The sequence below is a fragment of the Candida parapsilosis genome, contig 006110 (genome assembly GCF_000182765.1).
Source record: "Candida parapsilosis strain CDC317 annotated contig 006110".
NCBI lineage: Eukaryota > Fungi > Ascomycota > Pichiomycetes > Serinales > Debaryomycetaceae > Lodderomyces > Lodderomyces parapsilosis.
Window position 1 is genome coordinate 886,178 of NW_023503284.1, and position 19,309 is coordinate 905,486.

General features: G+C 38.1%; 5 protein-coding genes across 5 annotated transcripts; 3 read left to right on the plus strand and 2 right to left on the minus strand. All coding sequences in view use genetic code 12, as the record gives it.

The window, feature by feature from the left end:
* Positions 1-1,108: 1,108 nt before the first annotated feature.
* Positions 1,109-3,217, plus strand: CPAR2_704080 (uncharacterized protein; the record flags this gene model as incomplete). Its single annotated transcript, XM_036812191.1, has 1 exon — positions 1,109-3,217. One exon carries the CDS (start codon positions 1,109-1,111, stop codon positions 3,215-3,217), a length of 2,109 nt encoding a protein of 702 aa, XP_036668553.1.
* Positions 3,218-4,195: 978 nt separating this feature from the next.
* On the minus strand, positions 4,196-5,938 carry CPAR2_704090 (uncharacterized protein; the record flags this gene model as incomplete). The annotated part of the gene is made up of 1 exon (XM_036812192.1): positions 4,196-5,938. The coding sequence occupies one exon, from the start codon at positions 5,936-5,938 to the stop codon at positions 4,196-4,198; it is 1,743 nt and encodes a 580-aa protein (XP_036668554.1).
* Positions 5,939-7,020: 1,082 nt separating this feature from the next.
* Positions 7,021-7,707, plus strand: CPAR2_704100 (uncharacterized protein; the record flags this gene model as incomplete). The annotated part of the gene is made up of 1 exon (XM_036812193.1): positions 7,021-7,707. The coding sequence occupies one exon, from the start codon at positions 7,021-7,023 to the stop codon at positions 7,705-7,707; it is 687 nt and encodes a 228-aa protein (XP_036668555.1).
* Positions 7,708-12,146: 4,439 nt separating this feature from the next.
* On the plus strand, positions 12,147-13,799 carry PDI1 (protein disulfide isomerase; the record flags this gene model as incomplete). Its single annotated transcript, XM_036812194.1, has 1 exon — positions 12,147-13,799. The coding sequence occupies one exon, from the start codon at positions 12,147-12,149 to the stop codon at positions 13,797-13,799; it is 1,653 nt and encodes a 550-aa protein (XP_036668556.1).
* A 74-nt stretch (positions 13,800-13,873) lies between these two features.
* CPAR2_704120 (glucose-induced degradation complex subunit) lies at positions 13,874-15,982 on the minus strand (the record flags this gene model as incomplete). Its single annotated transcript, XM_036812195.1, has 1 exon — positions 13,874-15,982. The coding sequence occupies one exon, from the start codon at positions 15,980-15,982 to the stop codon at positions 13,874-13,876; it is 2,109 nt and encodes a 702-aa protein (XP_036668557.1).
* Between the last annotated feature and the right edge of the window lie 3,327 nt (positions 15,983-19,309).

Genomic DNA, 19,309 nt, shown 5'->3' on the forward strand with positions numbered 1-19,309 from the left:
AGGGATTTTCTTATATACAAATACACGTTTTGCTAAATATTATATTGGAACGGTTTGTAGTGAGCAGCGTTGACAGGTGCTGGACGAAATTTAGGAGGTGCTGAGTTGATGCTTTTGTTGTGTTCTGGTTCTATCATTTCCCTATAGATAAGGACCAAGCGTTTCGCCCCCCTCGGGTTGACACAAAATCAAAAATATTTCGATGCAGCCACAAAATAATAATAGAACTCTGGAAGGATGGAAGAAAAATGCTACTAAGAGAGAGCTCAATCAAGTTGTGACGGTTTCCAAATGGCTAGGCTCCTTGGAAATACCTTGCTGCTTTTGAACCGCAAAGGTTGCGACTATCTTGTAAGTATGTAATTCACGATGAATTGACCCTCTGTATAGCCTGCAATTCACCATAACCAACACTCCCCACTGCTCGATCAAATGTCTCACTCATACTTTCAAGTTGAACTAGTATTTAACCAGTTCTACAACGTATATGCAAGTTTAAGGTAAACACTATATGCTTCTTATTTTGCGTTCTAGTTTGAGTGACAAAATAAGCCCCTAGAGTGTAAGTTTTGATTGTGCTATGTTAGTCCATGCTTTGCTAGTCCATGCTATGCTACGCTATGCATCATTGAAAGTAGTATTGAATGTCAGGTGGGATGGTCAGTAAAGTCAATTTTATCGTGTGAGAGATATCCCCCCCTCCCCCCAACTGCCTCCACACCCCGCCTCCTGAGCCTCATCAGCCCGCGCCCCCCTTTTATAGTTTTTTATCCAATGGTACACTACTCTCACTATTCTTGGTATATCAATGGTGTGATGTTTATATGCAGTACATTAATGACTGTTCAATCAGTTGGAGAGCTCTTTATTCAAACTGAAAACTCAAACTAACTCCCCTTCTTTCATATTCAAGGATAAACAACACAGTTACTTAGGATACTTTATAGCTTTAGCACACTGATACAAGCTAAGAGAAGACTATCATACGTATACAACATATATTGTATTCGAGTAAGCTCATCAAAAATCGTCGAGGGTTTATCTCCACAACTAGCTCCATTAGCAACCCTCGAGGATTACGTCATTTACTGTCATAGTTTTCACCAATATGACTATAGACACAACTACTACGACTAGCACCGCAACAGCAACAGTGTTATCAGGAGGTAACGAAGACATACCAGACTTGCAAAAGACGCCGTGTGATGAAGGAACTTTGTCCAGTTCTCCCACATCGACTACAGGAACTAATACTCATATGTCTGCATCATCACCCACAGCTGCATCATCAAGAAGAAACTCCGTTATGAAACGAAGAAAGAGGGATAGCGCTAGTAGCTCCCAGCATTTTAACCGAGTTTCGCATCACTACAACAAGTGCTTTCAAAATTATTACCATTCAAGCAACTTTTTGAAACCAAACCCCATTTACATCCCTAACATCAACACATCAGTAAACCACTGGCAACTTCGTAATTTAACAAAGTACAATAGACATGACAATGTATTGTACTACACAAAGGAAGATTCTGTTCATTTGTATGATTTATCACAAGCATTTACCAAAAAAGTATTAAAATTAAACTACTTCCCTCGCTGTTTTGATAACCACGAGGGTTTAATAGCCACTGGTGGTTTATTAACTAGTTCATCAAAATTGTTTTCCTTGGATTTGGATAATTTAACTTCAAAAGATTTGAGTGGCTCTTCTTCTTCAACAACAAGAGCAGTTGCCAAGGGGTTATTTTCATTCTATAATCCTGAATCATCAATTTTGCACACAGTAAAATTGGGTGAAATGATTAATAATGATGTGTCTTTGAACAAGGTGGCCAATCACCAATATCAAGCACTTTTATGTAACAATGATGCTAATTTGTATTGTGTTGATATTAACAACAATTCAAGTTTAACAATGACGAACAAGATTAATTGTGAAAATTACACTTGTCTCAATTCAAGTGTCAAGAATCCAAGAAACAGTTTAATCACTGCTGTTGGTGACTCATCACTGATTTTCATTATTGACCCCAACTCAGGATCATCACCCATTGTTAAGACTATTGATTCGCAATACGATGGTGGGTTTGGCATATCATATCATCCTAATGGATACTTGTTTTCCACTGTTTTCCAAGATGGTGTGTGTCAATTGTATGATTTGAGAAACTTGAATGCTCCATTGAAACAATTCAACTCAACCAGAAAGAAGCATCAACTGGGTGCTTTTAGAGTTTGTAAGATATCACAACAAAACGATTTTAATGACTTGTTGATTATAGCTGAACATGTTGGTCGAGTCCATTTAATCGACCTAAAGACATTTGATCGACAAGTTATTGTTGTGCCAGCTGCATTGGATCAATTTGCCAATTACAAGGAGTCATTGATGAAGAGAAGCGAAGGTGAGGATGGATCAAGACACATGATGGAGGATGAATATGATGAAGAAGAGGAATTTGAAGCTAAATCTCCCTTGAATATCTATTCGGAGAACTTGTCATTTACAGCACCATTGGTTTATGATTATGATTACTTGACGAATATTAACTCAAGATTGTTTAATGATGTTAGTTATGTCCCACCCATGAATCCACCTGATTTACATGGCGAAGCATTAAAGTTGAATACTCCAGACTGGTCTTCTTCAAGGAATAATAGTCTTGTTTTACACCCAGAACAACAAGATTATTGTCCAACATCAACAGCATCTCCAAGAACCAGTATCCATCATCCAAATCAAGTGCAAGCTAACCCACAATCTCCCAACTATCGTCGGTTTTCATCTAATCCACCGCCACCACCAACTACCACCACCACCTCAACTTCTCGTCCGTCAGTATCCTATGACGTTGATATCGATTCACAATTGAATGAGATTTACCTCAATTACAACCACACAACCGCAAGAAGAAACACAACAACAACCACAACACTAGCCAATGCTTCTTCTGGTTCTTCTCCGCCATCATTTACATCTTCAGCTACACCACTTTCTACAAGTTCTTCTTATATGTACCTGACCTATTGCGATGATCTGTATCAACAACATACTAATCATCAACATGGAGAAATGGAGTTGCTGGGTATTGAATTTGTCAATGATGATGTGACTGGAGATTTAAAGATTGTTGTTGGGTGTCAAGATGCTGGGGTTTTGATGTGGGATGTTAATGCGGTTACGAGACGGAGTATTGGTAGTTTTGATTTCGTTTGAGCGAGGGAGGAAATGATAGGGGGCGATGGGGAGGAACGGAGAAACATGTTTCTTTTTTTTTTTTGATTTCTTTATAGTTCTATGTTTTTTGTTTACTTTAGTTTACTCACGGCATGTCATGATAATGATCTACAATGTATGGCCTTTGTTCTGTTGAAAATTTGTATTTGTACAAGCGCAGGCTATTCTACATGACATACCGATGTCGAATTTGTTAAAAAAAAAGTAAATCAGGATTGAAAACATATACATCATCAATGTGGCTAACACTATATAATGGTAATGATTTGTGCCTTGTTTTGAAAAGAGGCAAAAAAAAAAAAAAAACTATGTACGGGTAAGAAAAGTGAGATCTTGTTTCTCTTCTGTTTTCCAATAGATTAAAATGGATCTCCTGTGTTCAAGGTATGTGATTCAATATGATAATATCTATTGCAATTATCTTTTTATTCTCTGTTTGAATTATCTCTTATTTTTTTAAAAAAGGGGGTGTTTTTTTTGGTTATTGTAATAAAGCTTTGGTCTATTCTCTCGATACAACGTCGGGTGAAAATATGTTCAGAAATTGAAAAATGTAAACGAATTTATTGTCCTTTTTCCAATTCTTTGTCAACTTTTGACAAAACGTAACTATAGTACAGTTTGGAAATATGGTGATTGAGGTCAGGATCAAATACCTCGAATCGTTCTTTCTTGTTCATTAGCTGTGATAAGTAATACTGGAACGTTTCAAGTGGTGTCAATCGACGAAGCACTTTCATACCAGAACTCGTCAATAAATTATTGAAAATGAAATATAATCATCATTTGTTGATGTAATGCTAAAATGCACATTCCTCTCTCTCTCTCAGTCTCTCAGTCTCTCAATCTCAGTCTCTCAATCTCTCAGGCTCTCTCTCTCATTGTCTTTGTCTCCCCCATACCAACTCTCAACATCATTAGCTCCTCTCTCGTCTCTTCTCCCTCTCAATTCACCCCTCATCTTCTAGCTCTGACCTTATGTCCATCCTCACTGACTTCCAAATTACCACACTGACCCAAAACTTGACCCACATCAACGCCACCTTGTTGAGTAATAATTTTAACTCGTTTGAAACTTAAAATCAAATCGAGTGGGACCCATCCTTCGAAATCCATATTTTGTCTTAAAAAGAAATCTTTAAACAAGTTTTCATCACTGAAATAGTACTCCAATTGATATCGTAATGCTTCAGATGGGTTTTGTTGAGGTGAGATTGGTGGTGGTGGTGGGGCTGAAGCAGATGCAGAAGCAGATGCGGATGGCGTTCCTGGGATTGCTCCTGGTGGCGCAAATCCTGGTGCACCTGGAATTGGTGCAACGCCATTTGGAGGCATAGTGAGTGGGTGTTGAGGCATGAATGCTGGTGGTTGCATGGGCATATAGTACATTGGGGCAAAATTGTTGAAATGCGATGGGTTGTAAGGACCGTTTGCATTTGGGTTGGGTGAGTTGTGGTTATTGTTGCTGTTATTGCTATTGTTGTTGTTGCTGTTGTTGTAGTTGCGGTTGCTGTTTCTGTAATGAGACTTGTAGGGACGTGGTTGGTATGGTTGTTGGCTGTAGTTGTTGCCGTTGTGGTTGTGGTTGTTGTTATTGAATCTCTTTGTATACCCATTGGACGAGCCATTGTTGTTGTAATTAGGGTTGAAGCGTCTATTAAATGGCTTTTGTTGTTGTGTATATTGTTGATTCTGGTTAGTCGAATGTTGTGATTGTTGATCATTTACAGGAGATTCCTCGTTTTGTTGAGCTGGTTCACCCTCAGTAGCATTCTCATCTTGCGCAACCTGGCTAGCTTGACCAGATGAGTCAACGTTGCTGTCAGACTGTTCTTGATCATCTTGAACAGGCTTTTCAGAAGACTCTGATTCGTCTCTTGACCCTGTTCCTGACAAAATTTCCAACTTGTCACTGGACTCATCTCTTGACCCTTCTCTCTTTTTGAACGTGGATGATGATGATGATGTGGTTGTTGTTGATGCAGATTTCAATCTCTCGTCCCTACCTGAAGAAGTGCCATTTCCACGATGATGATTAGTTGCACCAGAACTATGATTATTATTCTGTCTCCGTTTGCTTCTAGGTTTCGAACCACCAGTCGATCTTGATTGTAAAGTCACATTAACATCCAAGGGGACCCATTTAGTGGTTATAGGCTTGATAAATTTCTTGGGTTGTTGTTGCTTCTTTATCGACGGCGTCTGCTCACCCAATAATGGAGTACGTTTATTGTCCGAAGTGGTGGTAGTATCGTTAATCTTTAATGCATCAACATCGTTGGATATCGAGCCCCATACTGACGTAGTAGGGACTGGTGCTGGTGCCAAAGATACTTTGGCAGGTGATGACTTGGGTGAGTTGGTGGCAGCAGTGGAGTTTGCAGTATTGGTGGTGTTGGAGTTTGCAGTATTGGTGGTGTTGGTGTTTGCTGCTGATGAAGGAGCTGAGTCAGATGAAGCAGCTGGTGATTGTGACTCCAATTTCTTGGATTTGGACTCTTTAGTTGCTCCTTTGGTGTCCTTAACGGGCCCTCTAGACTCCTTGGTCTCCTTAATGTCGTTGGTGTCTTTAGTGTCTTTAATATCCTTTGATTCAGTGGTCTTGGTAGTAGGTGTCTGTGTCTCAACAGGAGCTTCCTTTGGCGATTTACCATCAGATAATGACTTTGCTAAAGCAGCATATGATACATTGGAAGTCATGCTGAAATGAATTGATGACTAATAAGTGAAAATTAAAATTTTGATTGATCTCAATGAGGAAATACGTTTATCCCTCTTAGTTTTGGATAACCCCTTTTATGGACAATAATGCTGATGCTAAAGGTATGGAAATTTTACCTCAAATGAAAGCCTTATATGTAAAACTGGAGCAATAGAATGCTAAAAAAGGTGTTGTTGAAATCAGGGAATAGTTTGGGTAAAAGTAGGTAAAATTATGAAGAAAATTTTTTTTTTGTTCTTTTTGTCTGTCTCTTATTGTCTCTTTCTGTTCGTCTCCCAACAAAGAGAAAAAATTTTTTCACAGGGCTTCACTTCTATAACGTTTGTTTTAGAATTTGGTAGCACCAAAAAGTACAAGACATATACTATACTCCATCACACAGTTAGCTACTAACCTATTAAAGTACATGACACTCTCAATTCTGTTTCGAATCTTTACTTTCACCTTATTCACTAGAGGCTTATCACGTGAACACTTTGTGCTTTTCAATTGGGTCAATTATGTATATTCAACAGCTTTTTGAACATACTACATTTGATATGAGATATCAGGCTCGTTGTCACAGAGGAGATACGCGAACCATTGGTTTTCAAGACTAGAGCTATAACTGGGTTTCATCGGCCTCTTCTTCGGTAGAAACGGTGTAACTTTTCAGACACAAGTTCAGAACTTTTCTTCTTGATATTAACCTCGATCTAGCAAACCTGTGTAATTGCAACCACTACGCGGAGGAGCATATGCCCTCTCCGATCCTTGTCTCTACTATCATTTCCTCGCTTTCTAGATTGTTGCCAATGTGAATTGTTCTTGCCATGGTGTGTACCTCGGTATGTGAGCCTCACATACTATTTTCATTTCCTATTTCGTTCATCTACCCCATAAAAAAATAAATCAAAAAGATGAATCGGACGAGAGACAGAAGCAATCGGATTCAACAACCAACTGATTCAATCAATCTACCAACCACATACACGTCTTCCATTTCATCAATACAAAGGGCAGCACACTAAAGGCTTCTCCTTACACATAGTACTAAAGATCAAAGCGTATACAAGACCCAATGACAATACTCACAAACCCTTTGTATCGTCCACTTTTAGAGATAATCAGATCAGCTAGAAATGGTGTTGTTTACGGTGGTAAATTGAGGTTTTCACATGCGCTAGTCATAAACTTACTATACAGATCTGGTCCACTAGGTCCACGTATGAAGCTGGTTTTGGAAGCGTCAAAAGATCATGCTGAGGTATTGGCTTCATTTGCAATAATTTATAAACTAGCAGTTAAAATTCTTCAAAGTGATGCCTTCCTAGGTCCTAAAAACACACAATTGCCCAAATTCATTGCCGGTTGTTTAGGTTCATGGATTGTTTATTCTGGTCATTTCAATTTATTTCATGGTGGAATCACTCATCAAATCACCTTGTATTGTTTTTCAAGAGTTATAATTGCAGTGGGCAAGATTCTTTTGGATAATTATCTTGGATGTTTTCAACCAAGCTTTACCAATTTTGCTGGTGATCAAATTACATATCGTGATTTAACTCTGCATCAACAAAAAAAATTGAAGAACATGATTTATAACAAACTGTGGAAATATTTTGCTATATTGGTTTGGGGATTGGTTATGTTAATTTATGATTATAGACCACAATATTTACAAAGTTCATTGAGACATTCAATGGCATATATTTACGATGTGGAGATGGATACATGGTCTAATTGGAAGGAATTTTTGGGGGTTTAAAGAATCAACAACCACGTTTTTTGGTGTATTTGCGCTATAATACTATTTCGATAGAGTTCTGGTATCTTTAGTTGAGAGAAAACTTTGTGTACTTAGCAAAACTATACGAATATACTTGACTTGTTTGAGTCTTCAATGAGAATTACTGACTCTAGGATCGAACTAACGAAAACTTCTCCAAGTTGGCAATGGGTAGCTAATTAAAACTATACCTGGGCTTGGAGCGACACTCGAGCTTTTAAGCTTTTGATGGTACTTGCACCAGTTGCAGTAACATTTGACTTTAAGCCAGAATCCCGGTTTGAAAGCTTTTGAACAACAATACCACGCAATAAACCAATTACTTGTTCAAAAAACACCACAAGGGACTTGTCATTGACTCCAATGGAATTAGGCGCAGTGATTATGGCAAATCCGAAGACGCATTTGGCCCCTATCCATTCCAGGATCATTTTGGCGTTCTGGCAGATATCAAATTTATCCTCAGTGCCTGTATCTAGGTTTTTACGAAACAAGTGAGACCATCTCAACAAGAATTCACCAGTACTGTAACCCAAAATTGCATATAAAGTACCCTGAAAGTAACCAAGCACTTATTTTCTTTATAATAGTAACCTATATTTATGTGTTCGTAGTTTAAGTTAGTAAAGGTACTTATTGCGTTGAATGCATAATGATAAATTTGAAATTATAGCGAGCTCCTAGTTGAGGGTGCTATCTTTCAAAAATACATTGATATGATGAGATGGGTAGGAATAAATAAAGAGACGATAACCTAGTCCTAGTCTTAGCTTATTTGTTAAGTGGGGCCTAAGCCAATTTTTGCAGCTGTACCAGTTTTGTGTCATTTCGTGTCATAGCAGTGCAAAATTCTGTTAAGCTCACTGTTCTACCTTCTACGGTCGCAGCAAGAGATAATATTAATGCAGTAGAAAATGTTGTAACAATTAGAGTTAGAAGCTTACAAAGAAGAGCAAGATGCTATTGTTGTTGTTGTGTTTATCTCAAATCAGTCAGAAGCCAACGTTTAGAAACGATGAGTAACAGAAGGCGACTCAATATATTGTAGAAGAAGTATCGAATATTGATTATACCGAGGTCAAACAAATAATATCGTATCTTTGCCAAGTAGTTGATGTAGCAATGAGTTTGGTGCCATTACATCCAATACATGAATTAGCAACTGTTACTCCCTCACTGCAAGGAGTTAAACCACGATTAAATTACAAAGTTTTATACGAATTATATGAGCAAGTCGCCAAACAGTGTAAAGTGCTCTGGGAAAGTAGCCTCTTGTGTAAACTGAGCTGCACAGTGAATAGCGCGTATGTTGTCAAAATGATTTTACATCAGGCCCAACTATTCTTCTGTTCGGCTTTCCTTAATCTTGAAAAACAGTTAATGTTGTAGTTGATAAACAACTCGTTAAATCCGGTGTTCAACGGCATTTATAAAGGGACTACTTACACCAGTAGTAGAAGAAGCATAGAAATTAGAAACATCCTCATCCATCAAGTTCCCGCAATCATCACTAGAATCAACAAAGTGGTGTGGAACACTACCAAGAATATCATCTGTTCATTCTGCTTACTTTCCTCGGTTTCGTTCTTAGTTAGAAAGGCTTTAGCAATTAATAGCCACTACAAAGGTGAAAATGGGTACATAAAAGTTGAAACTCAATTGTTGGATGATCAATTGCAATCTAACAATTCTTAATAAGAGTCCATTTTATTGGGTATCATACGTGCAAAACTTATACACTAACGAGAATTGTTTTGGCCCTTTACATAAAGCTGTAGTTTGACGCTTTGGCCACCGAATGCACTTTCAAACTTCCAGTGCCATGGTTTTCCCTCGAGATTTTGTACTTTTCTTGTTTTTCACAATAAACTATCAAAAATACAGAATATATGTATAGACATATGTGTCGGACGTTAAGTTGTATTTTCCCTTTCCGTAAACTCTGAATTCACTTAACGAATATTGACAACGACAACGACAACGATACATTTACAAAATGTACGACTCCTGATATGAGCAAGAGAAATTGAAAGATGATTTCGAGACGACCGCTTCTATTTCAACCACCACCGACACGACCAATCGAAACTGAGGTTAACTACCAGAAACTTTGTTGCCAAAAAATCTCACTCATATAGACCAATGCTGTGATTGTGATTGCTCCGAAAAAAAGCACCAACGAGTTCTTACTTCAATACCCAAACGATTCCTTTGATCCTGAGCTTTAAAATTATGACCCACCAATAGCATTTGTTGAATATGTGCGCAACCTTGAAATTGTGAGAAGAACCAATGCAATTATCGTATTGTTTCAACTCAATCAAGAAATTGTCATTGTCAAAACTTGCTTTTGGGTTGATTACCTTTTAGAATTTATGTTTGTTGGCTATATTTGTATGTGCAGTTGCCCTTTCTGATTGTTTATTTTTTTTTGAAAATATGCTACTGGTAGAAAGAGCTCTGTAAATGTACGAGCTGGTCAAACTTGTAGTATAGTAAGCTACTAATTGAGATTTGGAACAAATGGGATAATGTAAGAAGGGTAAAAATAGCTTGAAACATATAAATTTTATGCTGAATTCGACACACAGTAGTTTTGCATTAGTCATTCATCGAAATGTTACCTCAAGAGATACTAGTGTGCTTTTGTAGTGCTATCCATAGCTATCGTAAATTTATCCAAAAATGTATCATGAAGCTTTATATCGTTGACAAGGTTTACTGAGCTTGATTACCCATTGTATTCCCGTGTGCTTTACGAAAAGCGCATATTTGGTCAGAGTATCGCATCGATACTTTCGTATTGAAGCTGCAACTTTGTGCTACGAATTGTATTTGATTGAAACCCACACACAAGAAATTGGTCTCTATGACAACTTGTAGAAACCAATCTGTTAAAAAAAAAGAAATAGAGCACCTAAATTATACGAAGTCAAAACTCGGTATCAATTATCTTCAAACTTCATGTGCTATGTGGCACTATGGCTGCCATTACTAGAGCACCTCTCCAATAAGTAGATTAAAATTTGAAATATGAGTGTAGCTCGGAATTGGACTAGAACCACAACTTGATATCATATTTTGCAAAAAATATACTTAACCTATTTCCAACCTTCACAAAAATTTTGTCATCATTACGAGTTTCGAAAACGGTATTCGAAAAAAATCAAGCCGATCAACATTGTTAATGCATTCATTTTCCGGAGAAAATTACAATCTTGCCCTTAATTGCGATGCTTGCGGTAGTTGGGGTCGTCTTTGTTGCGAAATGCTCCCAGGGGATTTCCTCCAGCTTTATGCTTTGTTGCAAGCTTTTTGCATCTTATTTGAGTAGGCATACGAACTCTAGGTTAAGTCAATGGTAATCATGATAGCCTTATAAGTAACTACTAACCTTGACTCCGTATTTAATTGCGATTTTGGTGCTCATGTATCATCAACGAGGTAACTTAATTGATTTGTATTGGAGACTATGGTGCCGGTTCGAGGTTTGGAAGGCGTGGTTGATGTTTTGGTGCGTACCCTGAAAGAAAAGACAAGTTGTTTCTCAAAAAGAGTGTCATAATTATGGATTGGTGGTGAATAATTGAAAGACAATTTTATCATTTCCTTAATTTTTGTCAACCAAACATTTTTGCAACTGTTTTCATTCTTGTGTCAATTTGTATCAACTTGGCCACACCCATTGGTGACAACGAAATCTCCAAAGTCAACTATAGATGAGATATCATGAGAATAGATCCTGAAGTACAAAGTCTGTCTCATGCTCCACAAAGATGTATATAAAAAGAATTCAAAGAACAAACCACATACCTGTTGCTTTCAGTTCAGTAAGAAACGCGCATTTAAATCATGAAAGCGCAAAAATGTGAACCAAAAGAGAAAAAATAAAACGACTTACCAAAAGGTCGTGTCTATTGGCTCAAAAAAGTATTTTAAAAAGCTGAAATGTTGTTAACACGCTGTCAACATAATAACAACAACAACAACAACAACAACAATTACTATTGATTACAAATTACACTATACTGCTACTTCTACTACTACTGCTACCGAGAAACTAAACACACTGGGTTTAACGTTGTGACACAGCTGACACGTTGTCTCAAATCAATGGGCTTTTTTTCTCTGATAAAGCCCATAGCCGTAGGCTTAGTCTATAGATGTCTCTGATTCTCGAAACTGCCACGTAATAGCTACTTTCAATGATGCGAAGTTACTGATTAAGTGAGTTAGTGTTTGAGTGAAAAAAAAAAAAAAAAGAAAAAAAAAATTAGACAAAACCGAACACGAAAGAAGCAAAAGGGAGAGATCTCCGATTTGTATAAAACCTCAACGGACACCTTTTCTTCTTTTCCACTTGTTTAACACACACACACTCACTCCCCACTTGTCATATAGATACTCACATATACACCATGCAATTCTGGAAATACTCAACTAGTGCATTGGCCACTCTTCTTGCGGTTGTATCCATCACCAATGCTAGTGGCCCCGCTGATGGCGAAGCTATTGCCGATCCAAACTCTGCTGTTGTCAAATTAACCACTGACAACTTTGCCACTTTCCTTGAAGAAAATCCATTGGTTTTGACAGAGTTTTTTGCTCCTTGGTGTGGATACTGTAAAATGTTGGGTCCTGAATTTTCCAAAGCTGCTGACACTTTGAATGAATCTCACCCAAATATCAAGTTGGCTCAAGTTGATTGTACTGAAGATCAGGACTTGTGTGCTGAGCATGAGATTAAAGGATACCCAACTTTGAAGATTATCAGAGATGGTGAATCAAAATCTGCCGAAGACTATCAAGGTCCAAGAGAGCACCAAGGTATTGTTGACTACATGATCAAACAATCATTGCCAGCTGTTCAAGTCCCAACTTCATGGGAAGATTTGGAAAAATTAATCAAGGAACAAACCAAACCATACATTTTGAAAGTCGATGGTGCTGCTGATGATATTTTTGAAAAAATTGCTACTGGCAAGAGAAATGATTACACATTTATCGATGTTGGCAAAGATTACTTGAAACAATTGGGCAAAGTTATAAACCAAGACTTGAAAAAGGCTTCCTACTTGGTTGTTCATCCAGGAGAGGTTGTCGATGCTATCAAATTCGAGGGTAAAGCTGATTTGGAAAAATTGAATGAATTCATTTCGGTTGAAACATTGCCATACTTTGGTGAAATTAGTAGAGATACCTACATGGCTTACATGTCGTCATCTTTGCCAATTGCTTACTATTTCTACAAGACTCCAGAACAAAGAGAAGCTATTGCTGCTGACTTAAGTAAGTTGGGTAAAAAATACAGAGGAAAATTAAACATTGTTGGTTTGGATGCCAACTTATATGGAAGACACGCTGAAGCCATTTCAATGGATCCTGAAATTGTTCCATTGTTTGCTATTCAACAAATTGTTGAAAACAAAAAGTATGGTATTAACCAAACTGAACACCCAGATGGTCCATCATTCAAGGTTATTGAGAAATTTGTAGCCGACTTTTTTGACAACAAGGTGGAACCAATCATCAAGTCGGAACCATTACCAACTGAAGAAGAAAGAGCAGCCAACCCAGTTGTCAAATTGGTTGCTCACAATTATGATGAAATTATGAAAAACACTGACAAGGATATCTTTGTTAAATACTATGCTCCATGGTGTGGTCACTGTAAAAAATTGGCACCAACTTGGGAAGAATTGGCTGAAATCTTTGGATCAAACAAGGATGACTCACAAGTTGTCATTGCTGATTTGGATCACACTGCCAATGATGTCGATATTCCCTATGATATCAAAGGATACCCAACTTTGTTGTTGTACCCAGCCAATGGTGAGATTGATGAAAAGACTGGATTGAGAGTACCAATTGTCTTTGAAGGTCAAAGAGAGTTGAATGCCTTGCTTGATTTCGTCAAGGAAAAAGGTGCTTTGGGAGTTGATGGTTCTGCATTGCAAGAAAAATTGAAAGAGGCTAAAGACGCTGCTGAAGAAGCCGCCGGGGATGTTGCTGAAGAATTGAAAGATAAAGTTGCTGAAGAAAAGGATGAAGTTGAACATGATGAATTGTAGAGCTAGTTAGTTGTGTGTAATTTGGGAAATTAAAAATAAAAAAATTTCAGTATACATTAAATGCCTGTAGATCATTATGGACCCCATATCTTGACCAACTTGTCATCGCCTACACTTCCCCATAGCTTACCGTAATCGTTGTTTCTCACCAACAGTCCATGTAAATTCCAATCAACGGCATTGCATAAATCAACATGCGCCTTGACGCGAGTAATAAGCTGACCAGTGTGTAACTTCCAGAAATACACAAACCCATCATCTGATCCACTCATCACCAACTCTTCTTCTCCAGTTTCCTCATTCAAGTATCCAAATGAGCTTCGGACAATGTATGTGCTTTGGCTGTGTCCAATGTACTTGCGATACAAGATTGGCGGATTGTGATGCAATAAGGGAGATATATCCCAAACTTGCAACTCCTCGGGAGCCGAATTGATCAAAACGTATTTGCCATTGGATGAGACTGAGCATGATGTGAGTCGTCCACGCAAGTTTATACATGCTAGTTTCTTTGTAGTTGATGAATCATTGAATACATCAGGAATACGATAAAAGAGAAGTTTCTTGTCATTATTTGCCGTGATGAGAAAGTTTCCATCGGGGGTAATTGCTAAATCATTGATACGATTGAATGGGTTATCAGTAAATGTAGATTTAGCATCGACATCTTTCATTGAAACATCATCTTTCCTGTCGTCCCCATCGTTGTTGTCGTCATTAGTATTATCTTCGTGGTCGATTGCTGTATCCCCATTGTTGTTATAATTGGTGGTGCTTCCGGCATCATTAGAATGACGTGAGCTGCTAGACGTAGCACCGGAAGTGTTTGGGTCAAGGATCCTGTCGTGATGACTCTTTTCATCTTCCTCATCTTCCAAGTTTCCATAAAAGTCAAAAATCTCCACCCCATGACAATCAAACACTTTTAATGCTTTATCTGGTGACCCAATGATAAACTGTGGTGTTGACGAAGTGATTGAGGTTTCCTTTGTGTATGGTAAAAACTCACACGACCAAGTCTTGATATCCCGTCCTAAGGTGAAACATGTCATCAACTTGATATCATGGCTAGCATTAGCTTCGCTTCTGGTGATGCGTTTGCGATCAATATCACCAATAGACCATATACGAATCACCGTGTCTAAACAACAACTGACCAAGTACTGCTCTTTTGGATCCCAGCAACAATAAATCACTGCTTTCGTTTTCCCACTTGATGGTTTGGTTGAAAATGGCACAAACGCTGCTGAATCGGCTGCATTTGTAGGTTCCATGATTTTAATACGTTGAAAATTGTCATACACATTGTACAAGATTAATCGGCCATCAAGGGATCCAGTAACAAGGTATTTGCCCAGTGGTGAAAATTTCAAAAACCACACTTCGTCTAAATGGTCAGTTAAAGTGTAATGGAGTTTTGTTATATTGAAATTGTTTGTTGTCGTTTGTGATTGACTCTGTGCCGATTTCCTCGATTCGTGTTTGGTTCTTGGTGGGAGGTATAGTGGTGATTGTGATTGTTGGTATTTGACCGATTGGTCAATAATTGTTGATAATGAAGGTACATGAGTTGGTGAGTTGAATATAAGATGCGAGTTTTTAAACACTTTTTTAAATATGGCATCTTGTACTTCTTGAATATTATTGTCGACGCCAGGTAAGTTGAAAAAGAGTTTGTGTAGTGGCAAGTTCCCATTAGTTAGTGTCTCTGCTTCATTCTCGTATTTCAATTGATCCAAAATCAGGGCATCGTATAAGTCACTAATGGCATCGATATCAATCACATCCAACAATGGCAACAATTTATCCCATAAGTAGGCAAACTCGTCATCATTTTTATGGTTATGACAATAATCCATCCTCCGTACCATATACAACACAGAATTGATAACCGACTTGTGATCTTCACCAATGTAATTTGTAATATGTATAAACTCCTCATGACCAGTTTGCAAAATCAGAACTAAGTAATCATCAAGTGTACGATAGTTATTGGTGCGCAAAGCATTGTGAAGCCAACTAAGTAAAACGGGTATATCTTTTTCATTGTCTCGTTGTACTTGTGTTCGGTATTCGTGGAGTAAATCTGATGATAATTTGTCGTACCCCAATTGTCGTAATGTCTTGATCATTACTTGAACTTGGAAATCAGGATTGTTCGATGTTGTCCAGGAGATACTCATTGTTGGGGAATCGTGTAATAGAGATGTATAGTTGTAGTGTAATCGACTGGACTACTATTGGAGGTAAGGGGGGAAAGAGAGTTGTGGTAAATTTGCGCTTGCACGATTTTTAGAATAAGCATAGATTGATTTCCTTATTGGGAAGTAAATTGTAGGAACCTTGACTCGGTGCGTAAGTGAACAATTTTGTGATTCTTTTAGCTTCTTTTAGCGGACAAATATTTTAAGCCACATTCTATTGTTCCAATCTCCTGCACTTGGATAAATACTCCCACGGTCGTCAAAGTTTTGAAAAATATCTTCTAAAATGCCGTGTGAGAATTAGTTGAAGATCGTGGGCTTTCTTATCTACGAACCATTTCCAAGTACGGCAAAAGTAAAGAACAATAAAAAGACAACGTAAACCTCTCCTCAAACGTATCCTTTGCAATGGCGGAAAATACTTCTTTGTTGCCTCAAAAACGGATCAATTACATTCTTCATTGGAACAAAAGCAAACTTGTGTGGCTTTGGCCTCAACTGTGGTCTCGAAAGGAGAGTCGAAACAGAAAATCCTGTGTGCATATTCTCAATTTTTGCTCTTGTTGTTCAGCCGTGCGGGGCAACTTCGTTAGCAGTACGAGTAATGAAGAAAGGTTCTCTTAACTAATGGGGGGAAGCTGATCGGGGTGACGATGTGAACCACACGGCGCATCCTAATCGGGTATAATTTACGAACTGTTTTTGTGCTCACCCTCACCTATTTTGTTCCACACCGTTTCAAGAATTATCCGACCCTATTGTATCCCCCTTTTCTATTCATTATTCAAGCACAACTTATTGAAGCAAACGTTTCGATTCAAGGGAAACAAGGTGGAGAAAATGATCCTTACAAAACAATACAAAGAAGCAGACATCGTGGGAACCTTGAAAAGTTTGTTTTAGGTTTCGGACAAATTTTCTAAATCGTTTAAAACAACAAACGTCTATAAAAAGAACATCGAACAATGGTAGATTATGCACCATTTTGCCTCTTCTAATTGACCTATTTGTTAAAAGTTTCTCCGCAATAGAACTGATCTTTAATCTCATTTAAAGTATAGTTCTATTTATAGAATTTATTGTTCTCATTGTAAGTACATCGCAAAAGAGGAACAGATGGTTGTTGAGTAGTGCAATCTCAGTAAAACGATAGAATTGCATCAAGGAACAATAGGGCTATTGTTTGCAATGATCGTCAAAGACCAATTCTAGACCAAAATCGTTGATGAGAAAACAAAAATTAATTGTGCGCTCTTATTTCATGAAGTTACAGACCAGAAGTGCCACTGCAATCGCTCAAACGAGGTGTACATGGGCTCGTTTGACCACATGGCCGAAAGTGAGCTTCGGCTACTCGACTTTCAAACGACTGGGTATCTGATTTTCCCTTCTTTGGAATCGCTTCATTCATGAAATTTTCATAACCATTGTAGTGGTTATTACTTTGTTTACGATTATCTCCAACTAAAATTAGTAATTTAAGCCATTGTGCACTTTCTGCAGGTGCCCTTATTATATAGGAGGTGGAGTGTAGTATTCAAATACCTTTTCAGAAAGCAAGAGACTGGGTTCGAAGAGGTCTCCAGCAGATCTCCAGCAGATCTCACTACATGTAACAGGCATTGAATGCGTTTGTAACAAGCCCAATTTTGGCCTTTGCTAATCCTACAATTTAGTGCCGTTTAATTCTTTCCCCTTGCAGCAAAGTATGACCCGATTTAAGCGCAGAGAAAATCAAAAAAAAAAAAAAAACAATTGAATAATGCTGGAGATAAATCTCCGATGTTACCTTTGATCAAACGGTTCCAAAAAAAAAATCAAGTACACGTCATGAACCTTGCGTCATCCTCAGTTATCGGCATAATTAGTAATCATTTCAGTTGCCAATTGCTTTTTGGATCAGATTCAATTGATTAATCTCGTTTTGTTGTCTCATCAATACCACACGGCTCAATTGGCAATCAGGACTTGCATTGCGGAAGAGACACCAAATTCAACTCAACAAGCATGGTTTCAAAATTGAGTGTGAAACTGACCCTGTACTTTTCTTCGTTTCCTGCACTCACGAGGCTCCAATTGATCCGTAAACGTATTCCACAACGAGGCTTTGATGCCGGAATGGAAGGGGATTGGTGAAACCTTGGGCACACTACTGCATTATCAACAAACAAGTGTTGAAAATAAGCCACTTCTCTACTCTCAATCCACCATGAAGGAGGTCACTTCTTCTACGCTCAATCTCGGAATTACGTAAGCGCTTACGCTATCTCAAGCTCATAAATTTGTGTAACTTTTATTCAGAATCTCCTATTTGTAAGCTTTTTCTATTGTTCTCAAGTTTGTGGAGACCGCTTCCAAACTGAATGACTCTCTGAAGGGTAAACCAGGGATCCCAATGCCAAGTTGAAATCATCTAGTCAGAAGCTTCTGTGAAAAAGAGATACAAAAAAGGATGCTGTGTGCCATCTTTTAAAAGAGCCACGTTGGCGCCACACTTTTTGACATTCATAATCCTATGCCGTTTCGGGCAATGCGTCTCTGTATTGAGGTTATTGAAAGAGCGTGACCTCTTTGCTTTGTCTAGAGACCGATCGGCGTTATCGGAATTGTTAATTGTACTGGATCGGACATTTTACCAAACAGTTCGTAAATCCGTATGCACGATGAATTTACAGCTCGGTATTTTTCTTTTCTTCCTTTGTGTTTAGTTCTACCACGGTTGAATTCGCACACATACTGCTCACAGTAGGCTCAGTTGTTACTGAGACAACGTATCCTTCCCTTTCTATAACAAAGCTAAACAATTGCAGGGTAAAGATTAGGAAATCTTATTGTGTTGAATACCCTTTTGTGTCCTTTAACGAGAGTACTGCATTTCATGTTTGTTTACCAATCGATCTTCATGAGTCACCACCACATTTTCAATTGAGTTACCACATAACAATAACGGTACAACGGGACATACTAAACCTAAAAGCACAGCCGCTTTTATAGTACCATACTATTGTATCGGTAATTTCTTCGACTTAGTCAATCGTTTAGATCGAAAGAACCTCTAGAGGAAAGTTAAAAAAAAAAAAAGAAACAATATCCCTATTGTTCTACATACGTATGACGGTTAAGCTCCTCTGATTTACTATTAGTCGTATCCAAATCTAATTCATACCTGGGGTCATACACTTTTGAGTTAAAACGCCGTATGAGCCTGTTGAAGAGTAAAAAAAAGAAAAGCACATGGCAATGTTTATAGTTGGCGGGGTCAAATGAGGGAAACAATCGGAGGCTAGAACTGCAAAAGAAAAAGAA